Source organism: Blennius ocellaris, assembly GCF_963422515.1.
Source record: "Blennius ocellaris genome assembly, chromosome: 13".
Taxonomy (NCBI): domain Eukaryota; kingdom Metazoa; phylum Chordata; class Actinopteri; order Blenniiformes; family Blenniidae; genus Blennius; species Blennius ocellaris.
The window spans coordinates 24,686,199-24,707,022 of record NC_137662.1 but is presented as its reverse complement, the minus strand read 5'-3'; the positions used below and the strand labels follow the sequence as shown (position 1 = coordinate 24,707,022).

At 45.3% G+C, this 20,824-nt stretch overlaps 2 protein-coding genes across 2 annotated transcripts in view; both read right to left on the bottom strand.

Annotated features, from left to right (window-relative positions):
• The window catches only part of LOC308138647 (acetylcholine receptor subunit alpha-like), a gene marked incomplete at its 5' end in the record, with an annotated part of 10,022 nt that extends 8,499 nt beyond the window's left edge, over positions 1 to 1,523 (bottom strand). The window contains one exon of the mRNA XM_080507861.1: positions 1,475 to 1,523. Coding sequence (XP_080363987.1) covers positions 1,475 to 1,523 — 49 coding nt within the window. The remainder of the gene's footprint in view (positions 1 to 1,474) is intronic.
• Positions 1,524 to 15,612: 14,089 nt separating this feature from the next.
• LOC308138646 (dynein regulatory complex subunit 3-like) lies at positions 15,613 to 19,330 on the bottom strand (the record flags this gene model as incomplete). The annotated part of the gene is made up of 13 exons (XM_080507860.1): positions 19,281 to 19,330; positions 18,435 to 18,577; positions 18,235 to 18,351; positions 17,956 to 18,122; positions 17,564 to 17,710; positions 17,353 to 17,472; positions 17,164 to 17,271; positions 16,914 to 17,081; positions 16,695 to 16,826; positions 16,486 to 16,612; positions 16,225 to 16,331; positions 15,809 to 15,940; positions 15,613 to 15,708 (listed from the first exon to the last, which is right to left on the bottom strand). Exons 2-13 carry the CDS (start codon positions 18,565 to 18,567, stop codon positions 15,613 to 15,615), a joined length of 1,554 nt encoding a protein of 517 aa, XP_080363986.1. The 5' UTR covers positions 18,568 to 18,577; positions 19,281 to 19,330.
• Between the last annotated feature and the right edge of the window lie 1,494 nt (positions 19,331 to 20,824).

Below are 20,824 nucleotides of genomic sequence, written 5' to 3'. Positions count from 1 at the left end.
AAAAACAGAAATGGAGCTGCAGTAGAAGATTAAAAAGGTAAATGTTCAAACACCCCCCCCCCCCCCCCCACCCCCCCAAAAAAAAAAAGACTATAAATGACATAGAGCTGCATAACCAGAATAAATACAAATGTAAATAAATAGAAATGTTTTGAAAGTTCAGTTTCCCTCGATGGACGTTGTGCAAATTGACGTTAACGTCCTGCATCAGAGAGACACTGGAGACAAAGCTTCTAATTTTAATAAACATGAATCACTGCTGGCGAGAACATCAGCTGCAGGAAATACTTTAGATTTAAATGCGGCGAGGAATGCGAACAACGCTGAGCCGCATTTTTACCAGCCTGAAGGACAAATGCTAACGTGACGGGAAGTGGTGTGAAAAATAAAACTGGCTCGGGACCAACGGTTCCAATGAAATGTGAACATTTCAGCAGTTTGTATGGCAACAACTAAAAATCTTAATCGTTTATGTTTATAATCTCTGTCTGTCGCTTCGTGTGCAGAAAATTAACACGTCGCAGACCAACGACTCAGAAATAAAGAGGAGAAGAAAGAAAACACGAGAAAAAAGGCAAAAAGAGAGAAAATAAAGAAGAAAAAAGGGAAAAGAGAGATCAAAGATGGAAGAAAAGATAAAAGAAAATGAAAAGAAAAAAGAGAAGAAAAAGCAAAAAGAGAGAAAAAAGAAGGAAAAAAGTCGAAAAGGGAAAACAGAGAAAAAAGATGGAAGAAAGAAAAGATGCAAGAAAATGGAAAAGAAAACAAGAGAAAAAAGGCAAAAATAGAGAAAAAAGAAGAAAAAAGGGGAAAATGGAAAAGATACAAGAAAATGAAAAAAGAAAAGAAAAAAGTAACCAAGAGAAAAAAAAGCAAAAATAGAGAAAACAGAGAGAAAAAGAAGGAAAAAGAGAAAAGATAAAAGAAAAGATAAAAGCCCTTGTTCAGAACCAGCAGTATCAATGAGCCTTTTAAAGGGGAAGATTTCAGCAACAACTTATTGTATAAACTTCAGGCCTGTTTTATTGTGAAGGACTTTTTAAAAGAAATTCTTCCTGCTCGTCTTTCAAATTCCAGACGTTCTTGCCGACTTCACTCTGTTTAGTCGACTCAGCGTTCTGGAAAAGCCAGCGTTTGAAATGTTCCCGAATGTCGTGTAAAAAAAAAAAAGCATCTCAGCTCCGTGTTTTCATTCTCAACGTTCTTCAACGTCCCGAAGCTCCGAGACACACCCAACATGTTGTTGACCCGCGTGCGACTAGCTAGCGCCGCTAGCTGCAGCGACGGTCGCCGGGTTCAGGACATCAAAGAGAATGAAAGGCTAGACAATAACCCAATAATCCTCACACTGCAGGGGGGGGGGGGGGGCTCCTTGTTCTTGGTTTTCACTAGTGGCTCCTTCACACACTGGTTCAACGTTTGGACAGACAGACGCGTGAGGACAAGTCGTCCACTGAGACACTCAGAGACTCACCACAGAACACCGACAGCAGCAGCAGGACGTCCACCGTCGGAAGCTTCATGTCTCAACTGGCGCCTCGGAAATCCTCAACATCCGGAGCTCCTGGACCCTCGTCACGCCGAGGGCAGGGGGGTTCTAGCAGGAGGGCAGGGGGGGTTCTAGCAGGAGGGCAGGGGGGTTCTAGCAGGAGGGTTCCAGCAGGAAGGTTCCAGCAGGAGGGTTCCAGCAGGAAGGTTCTAGCAGGAGGGCAGGGGGGTTCTAGCAGGAGGGTTCTAGCAGGAGGGTTTTAGCAGGGGGGTTCCAGTAGGGGGGCAGGTTGGTTCTAGCAGGAGGACAGGGGGGGTTCTAGTAGGAAGGTTCTAGTAGGAAGGTTCCAGAAGGAGGGTTCTAACAGGAGGATTCTAACAGGCTGTGGCCGCGGGTGGCGAGTAGCGGGAAGCTGGACTGACCAGCATGTGAACTCTGAGCTCCTGTTTCTCATGGGGGGGGGAGGGGGGGGGGGGGGTTAAGGGTGGTCCACAAATCACCACTGCCGTCATCTCTCGTGTGTGTGTGTGTGTGTGTGTGTGTGTGTGTGTGTGTGTGTGTGAGCCTCACTTCCAGTCAGGGAGACTGGAGAAGTTAACTGAGGGGCTTTAATCCACATTTTGGGGGGGGGGGGGGCAGGACAGCTGGGGACCGTCACTGATGGAATGATCAGCATGCACACACACACACACACACAAATCTGTTGTTTCCCCCGAGGCGAGCAGGGGCCTGGGCGGGGGGGGGGGTTAGGGGGTTAGGGGGGTTTGGGGGGGGTGTCAGTGTGAAGTCGGGTTACATTTGTCTCTCATCAAACATCTTTTCCAACACGATGCATTTCCTCATCCTGACGGGATTTTCTCATTCTCTGATTCCCGCAGAGCGACAGACGACACACAGACGCTGAGTCGGCTACGTCGGCTATGTCGGCTACGTCGGCTACGTCAGGTATTGTGAGGATTTACAGGCTCTGGGGTCAAATGTGTGTCAGTTTATATTGGACTTACTGACGACGCCTCTCAGTGTCTCACAAGTCCTGACGACTGACTTTACCTCCAGTGAACCAGCTGCTTTGATCCATACGGAGTATAGAAGATAGTGATTTTAACCTTTTTGAGCCAAGGCACACTTTTTTCTTTGTAAAACTCTGGAGTCACACCTCCACCTGAAAATGTTACAAAGTTAAACTCTGTAGCCTCTATTAACAATATAAAGTCTTTCTCATCAAAGTTTTATCAACAGGAATCCAGTAAATCCAGAAAGCAAGGACTTTTTTTAATAGTGCCTCCCTCAGTGTGAAACCTGGACCTGATGGATGAAGAGCTGAGATCCTGGTTTTCAAAAACTTCTCCATCACTGTCACTGACACAGTACTTTGATACAAGATGGTAGCAGGAGGTGGAGATGAACCACACTGACGTCTGTCACTTTACATTTCACCGGCAAAGTTCTGTGCTGCCCTCTAGTGGTGAAGAGTATTTATACAGGATTACTCTGCAACACACTGTCGCTGTGAGAGCAAAGGTTTTTTAGAAAAAAATGTGAAATTGATTAATTTCCCACGGTTCAGCTGACGATCTGGAGGAAACACCAGTGTGGTTGTAAAACTCTGATATAAGATATAGAAACACCTGACGTTTGTTCCCCATGTGACATCACAACCCCCCCCCCCCCCGCCCCAACAAGATCCTAGCATAGCATCCGTTGTCAGTAAAAGACGCTTCATCTCATTTTATGGTTCATCTTCATGTGAAGAGTCTTGAACTCTCACGGTTCAGGAGGTTCTATGAGCAGATTAAACGTCCATTAAGAGAATCGAGGTTAAAGTTCCTCCTCCTGGAACCACAATCAACCTGCACGTACTCACATATTCTTTGTTGTTGTTGTTGTTTTTGTTTTTGCAGGAACTCTTCAGGTTGAGTCGCCAGAACAACGCGTCTGTCTTCAGACCCGATTGAGACACAACTGTTAGAACCGGATTCTATGGTATATACGTCTACACAACCCACCCAGGCCTGTTAACATGTATTTGCATAAAAACAACAACAACAACAACAACAACTCATTAGATTATAATGGAAAACTTAATTAGGCCAATAAATCAGTTCAAACTTCACCATATTTCACTTCCAGCCTTCAAAACAACTGAATTATTTCCTCTCTTTTGGCGAGAAGTGACACTTTATCAAAATAAGTAGGAGGTGTTGTTCATCATCTTGTCCTTTTCAGTTGACACTAGGTGGCGCTGTGACATTAAAACACATTAAAGACGAGACGAGGACAAACCTGTACGTTTGGATTTGTGTCCTGCTGGCGGAGTTTCCCTCCCCAGGATCGTTTTCTGGATCATAGAATCAACAGACGTCATTTTTTGGAATCCACAACTGAGATTTTCTGCCTGAAACTGCTGACAAGACAATTTCTTTTTTTTTTTTTTTATAAACGCACCAGTAGAAGCCTGAAGATTAAAGTCTGATGTAAGAACGTTGGATCGTTGATTTAAAAGCTGTTGAAAGAATCAACTTCTGCCACTAGATGGCGGCACAAGATCAAAAATACTCCTTCATGGCGTTAAAGCAACACAAAGCTTCTTCTTTCATCGTCCTGCTGGTTGGCAGATTAAGGAATGTTAAAACGTTTTTGTTTTTTTCAAATACATAATTAAGGAGGACGACACTAGAAAAGCTGGAAGTGACATTGATCCTTCATAAATAGAGCTTTTTACCTTTTAATTCTACTTTTATTATTTTGTTTGCCATTGTTCTTTATTTGTTTAGGACGGGGGTCGGTAACCTTTGGTCCCGTTTCCCACTGAACACACAGAAAAATCTTTTACTTTACAACAGAAGTGCACATCAGTCTTTTATTTTGACAGTCCCACATGAAGACCATGCCAGGAGGAGACGACACACAAAACCTCCTTCACTGCTGGTTGACGACTTACAACTAATAAACTAAACTACATGAACTAAGCAACAAAAACACAATTATTAGCAACACTACAAACCTAACATAACCCCAATAATTACATTTAAAACACCACAAACAGAAACTCCCATGATGCATTGCAGCTCTCAGCTCCTTTATCGCTACACATTATTAAAATTGAAGATAAATGTGGGAGATGTGGATTGTTAGAACCATGAGTGTGATGGTGTGTCTTTAATGTCCTGTAGTACTCCTCTTCTCTCCTCCTCTCCTACTCCTCTACTCTCCTTCTCTCCTACTCCTCTTCTCTCCTCCTCTCCTACTCCTCTACTCTCCTTCTCTCCTACTCCTCTTCTCTCCTCCTCTCCTACTCCTCTACTCTCCTTCTCTCCTACTCCTCTCCTCTCCTACTCCTCTTCTCTCCTTCTCTCCTACTCCTCTTCTCTCCTAGTCCTCTTCTCTCCTCCTCTCCTACTCCTCTTCTCTCCTTCTCTCCTACTCCTCTCCTACTCCTCTTCTTTCCTACTCCTCTACTCTCATACTCTCCTACTCCTCTTCTCTCCTCCTCTCCTACTCCTCTACTCTCATACTCTCCTACTCCTCTTCTCTCCTTCTCTCCTACTCCTCTTCTCTCCTACTCCTCTCCTCTCCTACTCCTCTTCTCTCCTTCTCTCCTACTCCTCTACTCTCCTACTCCTCTTCTCTCCTACTCCTCTCCTCTCCTCTCCTCCTCCTCTTCTCTCCTACTCCTCTTCTCTCCTTCTCTCCTACTCCTCTTCTCTCCTATTCCTCTTCTCTCCTTCTCTCCTACTCCTCTCCTCTCCTACTCCTCTTCTCTCCTACTCCTCTTCTCTCCTTCTCTCCTACTCCTCTCCTCTCCTACTCCTCTTCTCTCCTACTCCTCTCCTCTCCTCTCCTCCTCCTCTTCTCTCCTACTCCTCTTCTCTCCTACTCCTCTTCTCTCCTACTCCTCTTCTCACCTACTCCTCTTCTCTCCTTCTCTCCTACTCCTCTCCTCTCCTACTCCTCTTCTCACCTACTCTCCTACTCCTCTTCTCTTCTCTCCTTCTCTCCTACTCCTCTCCTCTCCTCCTCCTCTTCTCTCCTCCTCCTCTTCTCTCCTCTCCTACTCCTCTCCTCTCCTACTCCTCTTCTCACCTACTCCTCTTCTCTCCTTCTCTCCTACTCTCTCCTACTCCTCTTCTCACCTACTCTCCTACTCCTCTACTCTCCTACTCCTCTTCTCACCTACTCCTCTTCTCTCCTTCTCTCCTACTCCTCTCCTCTCCTACTCCTCTTCTCACCTACTCTCCTACTCCTCTTCTCTTCTCTCCTTCTCTCCTACTCCTCTCCTCTCCTCCTCCTCTTCTCTCCTCCTCCTCTTCTCTCCTCTCCTACTCCTCTCCTCTCCTACTCCTCTTCTCACCTACTCCTCTTCTCTCCTTCTCTCCTACTCCTCTCCTACTCCTCTTCTCACCTACTCTCCTACTCCTCTTCTCTTCTCTCCTTCTCTCCTACTCCTCTTCTCTCCTCTCCTCCTCTTCTCTCCTCCTCCTCTCCTCTCCTCCTCCTCCTCCTCCTCTCCTCCTCCTCTCCTCTCCTCCTCCTCCTCCTCTCCTCTCCTCTCCTCTCCTCCTCCTCTCCTCCTCCTCTGGGTCAGAGTTCTGGGTTCTGGGACGTCCCCGGTGGATCTGGTCCACCCGGGTCGTCCCAGTGTGTCTCAACGAGCCTCCATCCCTGCTGGTGATACTATATTTACTCCTTGTAGGACGAGTCCTTTTTAATTTACCCACATCCAGTAGGTTTGGTTCCCTGGTGGTGAAGAGAGGCGGCGTGACCCGTATTTTATGTTTTTTAATGATCAAGACGTCTAATTAGCAGGTAAACGGAACGAGTCTCAATTGTGTCTTCTGCTGATGGTGTGGGGTTCTAGTGGAGAGAAGCTGTGCTGGATAAAAACCTCCAGGATTCGTTAAAACTCTTCTTCCTCACATCGTGTCATTAGCACGAGGCACCAACACGACATCAGATGTTTCTTGTTTAGCGCAGATTAAAACAAACTGTCGGGAATTTCGGATTAGCCGCAACGAAGGTCTTGAGCCGTCGGATCGCTTTCCGTCTGTTTTGTTCCCGAAGCGTCAAAACTTTTCCGCAAAGAAGACGAAATTCTCTGGTTTAAGAATTAAGATTATTACCGGACCTGGGGGGGTCCGGGGGGGTCCGGGGGGGTCCCAGTACCACCTGGACATCAGCGGTTCTCCTGACGGACTCTGACCGACCGCTGGTTTTGAACGGGACTCGCTAATTTAATCCTCGGTGGACGTCTTACCCTGCAGTCTCTCCATTTCTTCTTCATCTTCTCTTAATAGCGTGAGGAAGGTTCAGTTCACTTAACGTGAAGCCGACACTTACTGCTTCGTTAAGCACATTGTGAATCCTTTTCTTCCCCCCCCGTCTCTCCAGGTTGACTTTAATTGGCTTTAATTTCTCGCTGGGAAATTTGTCCTTTTTGCTTTAAAAAAAAAAAAAAAAAATAGACTGACCTTTCGTGAAATTAATTCTTCAACCCGAACACGAAGCGTGAATTCAATTCCAGTCTTTCCCAAATGTACTTTTTGCAAAATATTCAGTATAAGAAATAACAAAGATGAAGATGAAATCATGTGGATTTGTTTCTGCGACTGTCGGGAGTTAATCTGGATAATCTGGACTGTAGAACTGGAACCGAGGAGTCGAGGTACTCTGGTTCCACAAAGTCTCCTGTTTCACCGGTTACATGTTTTTTTCACGAGTTCAAAGAGCACCGGAAGTGTGTGTGTGTGTGTGTGTGTGTGTGTGTAAGGACAGTGTGTGTGTATATATATATATATATATATATATTCATAGAAAGAGAGAGAGACGGTGAGAGGGGGAACTGACAGAAGGAAGTGTGAGGTTGTTGGATGAATCCTCTGGACGTGTTGTGAAGTTCCACGTTGTAAAAACCTCACCTGGAGTCCCGGGCGTCACACCTCCGCTCTCCTCCCTCGCTCTCTCTCTCCATCCTCTCTTCTTCTTCACCCGTCGGTTCTCTGTGTGTTTGGAACGACAGAATCTTTATTTTCTTTTTTATACCCAGAATTCATTGGTCAAAATTCTGGACAGACTATATATGTGTGTGTGTGTGTGTGTGTGTGTGTTTATGTATGTATAAATGTGTATATATACACACACACACATATATATATGTATATGTACACATACACACACATATATATATATACATATATATGTGTGTGTGTGTATATATGTATGTATGTATGTATGTATATATGTATGTATATATATGTATATGTATATGTATATATGTGTGTGTGTGTGTGTGTGTGTGGTGTGGTGTGTGTGTGTGTGTGTGTGTGTGTGTGTGTGTGTGTGTGTGTGTGTGTGTGTGTGTGTGTGTGTGTGTGTGTGTGTGTGTGTGTGTGTGTGTTTATGTATGTATAAATGTGTATATATACACACACACACACACGCACACATATATACATATACATACATACATACATATACACACACACACATATATATATGTATATGTACACATACACACACATATTATATATACATATATATGTGTGTGTGTATATATGTATGTATGTATGTATATGTATATATGTGTGCGTGTGTGTGTGTGTGTATGCAGGCGGCCGACATGCTCCAGGTGGCGCTGCAGAAGCTCCTGATTACTAGAAGTATAGACCTCGAGAACCCAGAGTTCTATAGAAATCTATTTATAGGTGTCTACTTCTATAGTTCTATGTGCTCCCTGCCTTCTTCTACATTGTGTTGGTGTGTCTGGTGAGTCACAGCGCCCCTGCAGGCCTGGCGTGTGTCCTACGTCCAGTGAGGCTTTATTTGGATCTGCTTCCTGCCGGTTAGCGGCGAGCGTCCGCCACGCCGACCCCCGCACACGGCGAGGACACGCCAACGCCGGCGTGGCGGAACTGAGTGTGTCTGAGCGTGAACAGCTGCAGGCCGCCGGCCCCGTCGCCCCGTCGCCCCGTCACCACGACGCCCGCAGGAGTTTGACGCCGGCGTTCTGCGCGGCTTCCGCCCCTGCAGTGAGCGTAATTTAAGTATTCCTCCGCAGCGCGTTAGCGATGTGCGGCGGGGTCGGTCCGTTTGACCTGAGCCTTCAGTCGAACAGCATGTGGCGAAGAACAAAAGGCGGAGAGAGAGAGAGAGAGAGAGAGAGAGAGAGAGAGAGAGAGAGAGAGAGAGAGAGAGAGAGAGAGAGAGAGAGAGAGAGAGAGAGAGAGAGAGAGAGAGAGAGAGAGAGAGAGAGAGAGAGAGAGAGAGAGAGAGAGAGAGAGAGAGAGAGAGAGAGAGATGGAGAGAGAGAGATGGAGAGAGAGAGAGAGATCTTTCATCTGAGCCGAGAGAAAGAGCAGAATAAAAACACAACAGGCCTTTCATCTTTCGTTTGCAAAAAAAAAAAAAAAAAGAATGTTGGAATAAAGAGAACAAGAAGGGATGAGACAAAAAAAACAGTCGGACGGTCGGAACGAGGACAAGACGGCGGACAAACATCATCCGACTGGAGAGGAAATAGACGGAACGTCTGAGTCTCTCAAAGGACGAGAGAGAAGAAACACAGAATCCAGAAACGGGATTATTTGCTTGTTTCCGTGTCACACCGGCTTTGTGAAGGAAATCCAGCTTCATATGTACACCCCCCCCCCCCCCCCCCCCCCCAACCCCTCCACCGGCCCCCACCCCTCCCCTGGCCAGTCACATTATCATGTCTGTATCTAAATTCCCCACAAAGCCACCTTTCCTTTACGGGAGGATTTCTTTGATCTCTTTGTAATTCAGCTGCTGGTCGTCGTGGCGGAGAACCAATCAGAGCGGACTTACTGTAAGACTTCCTCCACCCGCCACCTTACCATTGTCTATAGGTATTTTTTTTTTTTTTTGTTAGCTCCGGGGACAATCACGGCGATAAAGCTGCACTTTTGGACAATATATCTGATGTCTGCAGGTCATTTTTAATTTGCATTGAGAAAAACAAAAAAATCCGTTTTTTCTCTTCAGGCCAAATCGCCCTGAATACACATAGAAATGCACATTATACACACGTCTAGTTTGACAATTTAAAAAACAATAAACAGAGGTTAAAAGGCTTCTGGATTGTAAATGAGGAAGTGGTTGAGAATTAAGAGTCCGTCGCCCCTTGAATCACCTTTTTCAACACAAACAATGAAATGTTGTCACACGATGTTAATAGACGTCACTTTCCCAGGAGGACGGAAACTCTCAGTCTGGCTTCTCACTCAATCCACCTTAAAAAGTAGAATCTAGTCCAGAACGAGACAAAAGTAGAATCTAGTCCAGAACCAAGTAGAATATTGTCCAGAATGAGACAAAAGTAGAATCTAGTCCAGAACGAGACAAAAGTAGAATCTAGTCCAGAACCAAGTAGAATATTGTCCAGAATGAGACAAAAGTAGAATCTAGTCCAGAACGAGACAAAAGTAGAATCTAGTCCAGAACCAAGTAGAATATTGTCCAGAATGAGACAAAAGTAGAATCTTGTCCAGAATGAGACAAAAGTAGAATCTAGTCCAGAACAAGACAAAAGTAGAATCTAGTCCAGAACCAAGTAGAATCTAGTCCAGATTGAGACAAAAGTAGAATCTAGTCCAGAACAAGACAAAAGTAGAATCTAGTCCAGAACCGAGACAAGAGTAGAATCTAGTCCAGAATGAGACAAAAGTAGAATCTAGTCCAGAACGAGACAAAAGTAGAATCTAGTCCAGAACCAAGTAGAATATTGTCCAGAATGAGACAAAAGTAGAATCTAGTCCAGAATGAGACAAAAGTAGAATCTAGTCCAGAACAAGACAAAAGTAGAATCTAGTCCAGAACCAAGTAGAATCTAGTCCAGATTGAGACAAAAGTAGAATCTAGTCCAGAACAAGACAAAAGTAGAATCTAGTCCAGAACCGAGACAAGAGTAGAATCTAGTCCAGAATGAGACAAAAGTAGAATCTAGTCCAGAACGAGACAAAAGTAGAATCTAGTCCAGAACGAGACAAAAGTAGAATCTAGTCCAGAACCAAGTAGAATATTGTCCAGAATGAGACAAAAGTAGAATCTAGTCCAGAACCAAGTAGAATCTTGTCCAGAATGAGACAAAAGTAGAATGTAGTCCAGAACAAGACAAAAGTAGAATCTAGTCCAGAACCAAGTAGAATCTAGTCCAGAATGAGACAAAAGTAGAATCTAGTCCAGAACAAGACAAAAGTAGAATCTTGTCCAGAATGAGACAAAAGTAGAATCTAGTCCAGAACCAAGTAGAATCTAGTCCAGAATGAGACAAAAGTAGAATCTAGTCCAGAACAAGACAAAAGTAGAATCTAGTCCAGAACCGAGACAAGAGTAGAATCTAGTCCAGAATGAGACAAAAGTAGAATCTAGTCCAGAACAAGACAAAAGTAGAATCTAGTCCAGAACCGAGACAAGAGTAGAATCTAGTCCAGAATGAGACAAAAGTAGAATCTAGTCCAGAACCCAGACAAAAGTCATCTAGACATCTAGAATCCACCTTAAAAAGTAGAATATAATATCCAGAATGTTGGTTGTTGGACGTCTCAGTTCTGGACTGGATTCTATTTTTTAAGGTGGATTCTGGATGTTGGACGTCTCAGTTCTGGACTAGATTCTACTTTTCACTCCGTAAAAAGTAGAATCTGGTCCAGAACCGAGCACCAAATGGAGTGCCAGCCCACAGGAAGTGGAATGAATGTCTCGTCTTAGCAGCTCGTCTCACGTCAAATTGTGGTGTTTTTTTTTTACATTTTCATCACATCTGTCCTCGTCCTCTCACTCTCCCTTCGTCTCCCCATCACGAGTCCTGGTGTCGTAGCCGTCCGCCTCTCCTCCCTCGCTCCCTCCCTCCGTCTGGGCTCTAATCTGGCTGTCAGTCATCTTGTCATCGGGGTTCCAGAGTCTCGCTTCCCGGGCAGGAATCCATTAGCCTCCGCTGCTGGGCTCTGACCTGCAGAATTACCAGGCCGTCCCCGACCGTCCTCCAGGAGACGCCGGGCTGCGGGGGACACTCACTCCCAGACACACCATCACGCAGTGGTTTAAGAATAAATAAATCAAAGGTACTCTTTCTTTTTTTATTTCGCCCCCATCAGGTCTCAGGATTCTATTGCAGAACTTTGACATCTCGACGGCGCCGTTTGGCTTCTGTTAGCGAGACGTCTGCAGGAGAGCGGCGTTCCACAGGGAAATATGTTTTACGCCTGGATAAAGGTGGATTCTGGATGTTGGACGTCTCGGTTCTGGACTAGATTCTACTTTTTAAGGTGGATTCTGGATGTTGGACGACTCAGTTCTGGACTACATTCTACTTTTCACTCTGTAAAAAGTAGAATATAATATCCAGAATGTTGGATGTTGGACGTCTCAGTTCTGGACTGGAATCTACTTTTTAAGGTGGATTCTGGATGTTGGACGTCTCAGTTCTGGACTGGAATCTACTTTTCACTCTGTAAAAGGTAGAATATACTGTAATATCCAGAATGTTGGATGTTGGACGTCTCGGTTCTGGACTAGATTCTACTTTTTAAGGTGGATTCTGGATGTTGGACGACTCAGTTCTGGACTACATTCTACTTTTCACTCTGTAAAAAGTAGAATATAATATCCAGAATGTTGGATGTTGGACGTCTCAGTTCTGGACTGGAATCTACTTTTTAAGGTGGATTCTGGATGTTGGACGTCTCAGTTCTGGACTGGAATCTACTTTTCACTCTGTACAAGGTAGAATATACTGTAATATCCAGAATGTTGGATGTTGGACGTCTCGGTTCTGGACTAGATTCTACTTTTTAAGGTGGATTCTGGATGTTGGACGACTCAGTTCTGGACTACATTCTACTTTTCACTCTGTAAAAAGTAGAATATAATATCCAGAATGTTGGATGTTGGACGTCTCAGTTCTGGACTGGAATCTACTTTTTAAGGTGGATTCTGGATGTTGGACGTCTCAGTTCTGGACTGGAATCTACTTTTCACTCTGTACAAGGTAGAATATACTGTAATATCCAGAATGTTGGATGTTGGACGTCTCGGTTCTGGACTAGATTCTACTTTTTAAGGTGGATTCTGGATGTTGGACGTCTCGGTTCTGGACTGGATTCTACTTTTTAAGGTGGATTCTGGATGTTGGACGTCTCGGTTCTGGACTGGATTCTACTTTTTAAGGTGGATTCTGAATGTTGGACGTCTCGGTTCTGGACTGGATTCTACTTTTTAAGGTGGATTCTGGATGTTGGACGTCTCGGTTCTGGACTGGATTCTACTTTTTAAGGTGGATTCTGGATGTTGGACGTCTCGGTTCTGGACTGGATTCTACTTTTTAAGGTGGATTCTGGATGTTGGACATCTCAGTTCTGGACTGGATTCTACTTTTTAAGGTGGATTCTGGATGTTGGACGTCTCAGTTCTGGACTGGATTCTACTTTTTAAGGTGGATTCTGGATGTTGGACGTCTCAGATCTGGACTGGATTCTACTTTTTAAGGTGGATTCTGGATGTTGGACGTCTCAGATCTGGACTGGATTCTACTTTTTAAGGTGGATTCTGGATGTTGGACGTCTCAGATCTGGACTGGATTCTACTTTTTAAGGTGGATTCTGGATGTTGGACGTCTCCGTTCTGGACTGGATTCTACTTTTTAAGGTGGATTCTGAATGTTGGACGTCTCGGTTCTGGACTGGATTCTACTTTTTAAGGTGGATTCTGGATGTTGGACGTCTCGGTTCTGGACTGGATTCTACTTTTTAAGGTGGATTCTGGATGTTGGACGTCTCGGTTCTGGACTGGATTCTACTTTTTAAGGTGGATTCTGGATGTTGGACGTCTCGGTTCTGGACTGGATTCTACTTTTTAAGGTGGATTCTGGATGTTGGACGTCTCCGTTCTGGACTGGATTCTACTTTTTAAGGTGGATTCTGGATGTTGGACGTCTCCGTTCTGGACTGGATTCTACTTTTTAAGGTGGATTCTGGATGTTGGACGTCTTGGTTCTGGACTGGATTCTACTTTTTAAGGTGGATTCTGGATGTTGGACGTCTCAGTTCTGGACTGGATTCTACTTTTTAAGTTGGATTCTGGATGTTGGACGTCTCAGATCTGGACTGGATTCTACTTTTGAAGGTGGATTCTGGATGTTGGACGTCTCGGTTCTGGACTAGCCTCCGTTCCTGAAATCCAGTCCACAGTTTGCGGCGGCAGGGAAACGAGTGTCTGGTCATTTCAGTAACAGTGAAACAGACGAGGCTTATTTCTGGATATTCCAGATATTTCTGAATTACGTCAACATCAGAACCTGATCCCGATACTGGATCGGCTCTAGTGTCTTCTGGTCCCGTGTGCAGGGTCGGAGTTTCAGACGGTTCCTACACATAGACGGTGTCGTTTCCTTACTTGTTCCCTTCATGTGTTTTGAGCGCAGAAGCATCAACATTCTGCGTTGTTCCCTAATCGACAGCGTTGCAGGAAAGACTCACTAAATGGGTTCCTCCGAAGCAGGTGTGTCATTTTCTCTGAAATAAGATTAATGTGAACTCATTACGTGCGACGCGTCCCAAGTTTTCATTTCCACACAAACCCGCCGCTCCCGTTCTGCCGACGTCACCTTTGATATCAATTCCCGGCTCGCTATGCGTTGATTGCTTGTTTCCTCTGATGTGAAACAAGATGCTTTTCCCTCCATAAGACCTTCAGCTTGTCTTTTATGTCACCTGCTACAAATTACTTTCTCATCTCGCTTTTTTTTTTTTTTTGCCTTTTATTTTCCTTCATTTTGTTTGCTTTTCCACTGCGCGCTCTCCCAGCCTCCCTCCATCCCTCTTTACTTCCCCTCATCATCCGGTTGAAAATCAGCAGATAAGCAATTTGTCAAATCGCTATAGGGTTGAATTTTAATGGTCCTTTGAAAGCCATTGTTCGTGGACTCGCTCTGATGAAACATGAATCTGATTGTCATTCAACGCAGAAAAAAAGCTGGGTGGACCGGGCGTCCGACTGCACGTCTCGCTCCTGGACGCCCGCTCCTGGACGCCCCCTCCTGGACGCCCGCCCCTGGACGCCCGCCCCTGGACGCCCGTTCCTGGACGCCCGCTACTGGACGCTCGCTCCTGGACGCCCGCTCCTGGACGCCCGCTACTGGACGCTCGCTCCTGGACGCCCCCTCCTGGACGCCCGCCCCTGGACGCCCGTTCCTGGACGCCCGCTACTGGACGCTCGCTCCTGGACGCCCGCTCCTGGACGCCCGTTCCTGGACGCCCGCTACTGGACGCCCGCTACTGGACGCTCGCTCCTGGACGCCCCCTCCTGGACGCCCGCCCCTGGACGCCCGTTCCTGGACGCTCGCTCCTGGACGCCCGCTCCTGGACGCCCGCTACTGGACGCTCGCTCCTGGACGCCCGTTCCTGGACGCCCGTTCCTGGACGCCCGCTACTGGACGCTCGCTCCTGGACGCCCGCTACTGGACGCCCGCTCCCTTTAAGTTCAGCACGAGCGGGAAGACCTCTCCAAGATGGCGGCGCTGCACTCTGATAGGCTTACAGTGTTTATAGCTTTACTTCTTGCTGCACTGCCCCCTACAGCTGCCTCAGAGGATATGGATATATGGGTCAGTGTAAATTAAGAATTTTTTTTTAAACGTAAAGGGAAATATGTTTTCTTAAAAAAACAAAAAAAAAACAAACGTGGCCTGCGTTAGCTAGACTGGCTCCGTACACACCTTTCCATCTTGTGCAGCAGTTTCGTACTCGTCGTGCGTTATTGATGACAAGTATGCCTGTTTATTTGTTTGTGTGATGAAACCGGTGCAGTAGAGAACAATAACCCTGGAAAATTAACTTTTTTTTTGTTAAACCATCTCTGTTTATACGTGTAAAATGAATCCACAGAAGCTGTAATGAGGAGAGCTTAAGGTCTTTAATTGCTCACGATGCATTTTCTATTTGTTTTTCAGATTTGCTGTGTGTTTGCACGCGGTTGAGAAACGTAAGTAGACGTATGAGAACAGAGTGAGTAATGAGTAACGTGCTGCACACAAATAAAATCCACAGTTCCGCGTGTGACTTTAATAATGGTAGGTACGAGCTTAAGTCCCGGTCGGTGGGAGAATCTTGGTTTCAGTGGAACTTCTTGAGCCGCTCCGTCAAGCCGTCCCTGTGTTTGAGGAAGTCCGAGACGTGGACGCGGTGCAGACGTAGTTCTTCGTCTTGGATCTGTGAAAACCCCGAAAAGAAAACGATGAATGCAAAATACGTGGCTAATACACATTAAACCCCCCCCCAAAAAATAAATACATGACATTTTAGTTGATACCTCTTTAATCAGGGCCACTTTCCAGGCATTAATGCCTTCGACCAGCTGATTCTCGCGGTTGTGGAGTTTGGCGATGTGGTTCTGGTGGCACGTGATCAGGAGGTCCATCACTGCGTCTTTATCTGAGAAGAGCTACACGTTCAACACAGATGTGAATAGTCCTGCCTCAGAACACCGCAACCTGCCACCGGCCTCCGTTCTTATCGTTCTCATCAACATGTGGACAACGACTCATTCCTCCCGCCTCCTTGCCGTGCGCTCAGCACCTTTCGGTTGCTTACTTGCCCGAAAGCTGCCACACACATAAACCCTCGCCGTCACCGGTGTTCAATCGTACAACTGTAACGAGTCCGGTAACTTCACGGAAAGCCGTCACTTCGTACGACGAGCTTTGGTCTGTGCGTGGCGACACTGACCGTTACAACCTCGCTTGGCAAGTCCTTGGCCTCCGTGTCCTTGGCCACTTTGGCCAGAGTTGCCCGGGCGGCTTCTTTCAGCGAGCAGTAATAGTCGTCTTCCAGATCTCGACATTGTACAAACGTGTGATTGTGTTAAAGAATCGATAATTAATAAACACGTCCATGGAGAATTCAGCAATTTTAAAAGTATACTAAATAAGTGTTCAAAGCACTTTCTTTCTATACGTCTGTCTAGTATCTCTCTATCTATCCACCTACCTACTTGTATATAGTAAAAATACATATTGGTCACGTCATGATATGAAACTGGATATGTCTCTTCTGCAGTCCTGACGAAGTTCTCCACCATTTCTGAGATGTTGTCGTCGAACTCCTCGATGTTTACCTGAAATCAACACAGCATCGCGGGCAGCAGACACCGACCTCCTCCCACCGTCCCCCACGACGTGACGTGAACATCGGCGTACCTTGACCTGATGGACGAGCTGGAACTCCAGCGCCATGAGGCTCTCGTACAGACGGTTGATCTCGGCTCGGCAGCGGCCGATCTCCACGGCAGCCGCGCCCGGATCCGACGTCTGCTGCAACTTTGATGTTCTCTGCGGAGGTGAAGACGGGACAGATCAGAAGATTTGGCCCCAAACCGGGAGAAACTGGGTGGAGGTGTGTCGCTCCCGTCGCCTTGCCCTCCCCTGCTCCCGATCGAACGCTTCCACTCTCCGCGACTGTTCCTGCTGGTAGAACGCCGCCGCCGCGCTCAGGCCGCCGTGCAAAGACTTCACCTCCGACTCCCTCCGGTTGTACTCGGCAAGGCCCGTTTCAAAGAGCTGAGTGCACAGCGCCACCGTCTGGCTCTTGAATGTAGGTGCAAGGTCAAGGAATTACGCGAAGTGCTCAATGATTATGCACGGATTAGGGAAAAGTAGGATATCTTGTCAGCAGAGGGGAAACTCGTAGGGCGCGGTGGAGCGTCTCGGTCTCTGGATCGTCTTCGGACATGCTCTGGAACAGACGGGGGCCGTTCAGGAACTCCACGAAGGCGTCCTGACGGCGAGACGACGCTCGGTGACACGTCAGTCAGGTGTGACGGCGCGGGACTGACACGAGCGCTAAGAAGAACGTCACCTTGTGATATTTCATCTGAGCTTCCCGTCGTCGCCGAGCCTCGTCTGCTTCCCGCGCCTCCAGCTCGCCGCTCCTCGTCTCGTCCAGGACGCGGCGGTATTTCTCAGACGCTTCACTTTTCTGTAGATACACAAAAACACCAAGACTGGCTTTCAACGCGAGGATGGGTACTCCTGTGTGGCGTCGTGGTACATCGAGTGTTTCTACTCACTGTGGTCTCATCAGGTACGGCGTGATCCAAGAACCTCAGGTTGGGGAAGTAGGCGGCCATGAAATGCTTATAATCGTCGTCATCGACGGCGGGATTTCCAAACAGGTTGATTGTGAATATATTCTTGAACCTTCGCAGATAGAGCACCTACAAAGGGAAGTAGATTGGCTTTCGATCAGGGGTGTCAAACTCTTGGCCCCGCGGTCAAATATCATATCAGATTTTTATTATAACTGACCAACCTTATGAGGTCTGCAGAGTTCCTCCAGTATAAAAAATGTTAACTTGATTATTTTGAATATCCTTGTTAAACACCAAAAGCTTTAAAAAGTAAATAATAAGGAATAATTCCTAAAAAGGTAAAGAATGTGGGGAATTAATTCAAGTTTTACATTGTCCAGCTGTTCGAGGAGGTTGTTTGCGAAGAAGAAATGTGTCAAATCCTCAATTGCATCCAGGTTTTCAATGACGGCGATTCTGTTGTCCGATAGATTCAGCGATTTGAGTTTCTGCAGGGACTGGAGGCCTTCCATCTTCCTGATGCGGTTGAACGACAAATCTGAAAGACGCATCAGTCGTTTGTTAGCTCTTAATCGTCAGTGCCGGATCGTTCAGCAGTCTGACGCGTGGCGTAAAGGCGTGGAAAAAATAAAGAATAAAAAAACACTTACTGAGCTTTCTCAGGTTAATCAGATGATCCAGACCCAGAATCTTGTCGATGAGGTTGTTGTTCAGGTGGAGCTCTGTCAACGAGGTGAAACCCCACAAGCCCTCAATGTATTTTATATCTGCAAGAAAAGAATAGAAACAAAAAACGTTAATATGACCACAATACACCCATCCACTGATTGACGGTTTCACGTTTTCTCACTTCTGTACTCCAGGGTTAAGTGGTGAACGTCACTGGGTTCTGCAGGGGGCGCCGCCTCGTCGTCGTCATCCTGTCTCTTCACCGCCTGGAGGATCAGCTCACTCATCCCGCGTCGTTGCTGCTCCTCGGCCATGGTGCCGACTCTGGAAAATATCGTCCCGTATGAGGGCAGCAGCGATTTGAAAAGTCTCGTTCCCGTCATTAGTTTTAATAAAACATCTTCATCTTTTGGCCGTTTCTTGCCGCGGATAATGTGAATCTCTTTTCTAACGTCACGATATAAATGTGCAATGTCAGTTTTAGAAAAGTATTTACATCCAGGCAAACAGTTAGAGACCAACTGGCGACTTCCTGTCTTGTTTTTACACGACAGAAACAGATAAGATCAACATTTTAGCCTATTAATACTTTTAATTACATTAAACTTTATGCACAGGAGATTAAAAACATTTTTTATGGCATCACACCCCCGTGATATTAAAACAAGCAATGTTACACACTTTAAACCAGACGTGCACTTTAAGCTTTAACTTTGACAGGCCAGCAGACACACACGAAACCTTCTTCAACTCTTGGTTCACAACTTACTAACTAATAAACTAAACTACATGAACTAAGGCAACAAAAACACAACACAACCACTAATAACACTGCAAACCGAATAAAACCGCCCAATAATTACATGTAAAACACGACGAGCGCGAACTCCCGTCATGCACTGCGGCCCTCCGCGCCGTGACGCTGCACAAATTCAAAATGGCGGGCGTGTGCGGGAGAGCCGGAGTTTTAGAGCCGTGAGTACGAGCGGTGTGTCTTTCAGTGTCATTTAGTTGTTGTGTAACTTACTTTAGTTTGTCGTCACTCTTCACAAGTCCGCCAGAAACCCGCCAGTTACTGGCGACGGTCCGTTGGAAGCTGCGGTGAGGCCGCAGGGGGAAAAAAAGAAAAGAAAAAGAAAAACCTGCAGCTTCAGAGGAACTGTGCCGAGACCTGATTGGTCGATCCGGAGTCACGTGATCAGAGACGTCCGGTGCGGGATTTAAGGTGGGTTTTTTTTTTTGAGTGACAAAAAAAAAAGTATTTCAGTTAATCAAGTTTCATAAGATTTTTGTTTTGTGCGTTAATATGTAAAATTCTCGCTTTCTTTCTTTCTCTAATTTATATATCTGTATATATGTATATCTATACATCTACATATCTGTATATCTATATCTAGCTATACTATATGTATGTGTATATATATATATATATATATCTTTTTTTTTTCCTTTTAGGCCAAAAGTTAACGGCCACATACTTAATTTTTGTACTACTTACTTCTATATCTCGCTGTACTATATGTATGTATATATATATATATATAATTTATTTATCATAAAGTTTATTTTATAGAGCAGCCATCTTGTGTCCAAGCAATTCATATTTACTGTAAACAAATTAAAGTGTGCAGCACAAATAATTTTGACCTTCAGTAAAAATATCTGTTAATCGGTTTAAAGGTTTTCTATCAAAATGAAAAGGAAAAAAAAATACTTTAGGCCAAAAGTTTAGTCATCACATACTTCATTTTTGTACTACTTACTCCTATATCTAGCTATACTATATATATGTATATATATATTTATTTTTCTTTTATAGAGCAGCCTTCTTGTGTCCAAGCAATTCCTATTTACTGTAAATGAATTAAAATGTGTGCAGCACAAATAATTTTGACCTTCAGTAAAAATTATTTAGTTATTTTATAATTTTATAATTTTAAATCCTGGTGGTTTAAAGGTTTTCTATCAAAATGAAAAGAAAAAAAAAATTAGGCCAAAAGTTTAGTCGTCACATACTTAATTTCTTTCCTACTTATATCTTATTTAAAAACAAAAACTGTCTCAATGGACATTATGGTCAAAAGTCAGTTCACGTACGCCCCCTTGAGGTGAGGCAGGGTACTGCGTGCGGATTATACTGGAGCACTGCAAATATCCGCAAAGATGTCTGTATGTTCAGGACCTCAAAACCCCGTTTTCCCAACGTTTAGAACGTATAACGACAATAATCTGATCCGGTTTTCCAAACGGTGCTTCGGCACTTTCGGTACTCGGACCCTAATAAAGGTTTTTAAAGTAAGGTTTTACCTTCACTGTGTACGTTCTGCTAAAAAAAACCCAACAAAAACCTGGTTTGTGCTGTCGTCCGATGTGAGATTAAGATTCTTCACCAGACCTTTTCTGTCAACATGTGACTGTTTGAAGCCGGATCAGACAAAGAGAGCGAGGCCGACATCAGACCTTTGATCTCTCTGTGTGTGTGTGGGTGTGTGTGTGTGTGTGTGTGTGTGTGTGTGTGTGTCCTCCAACATTAAAGACACACACTTGAGAGGAGGACAGGTAGAAACGGGT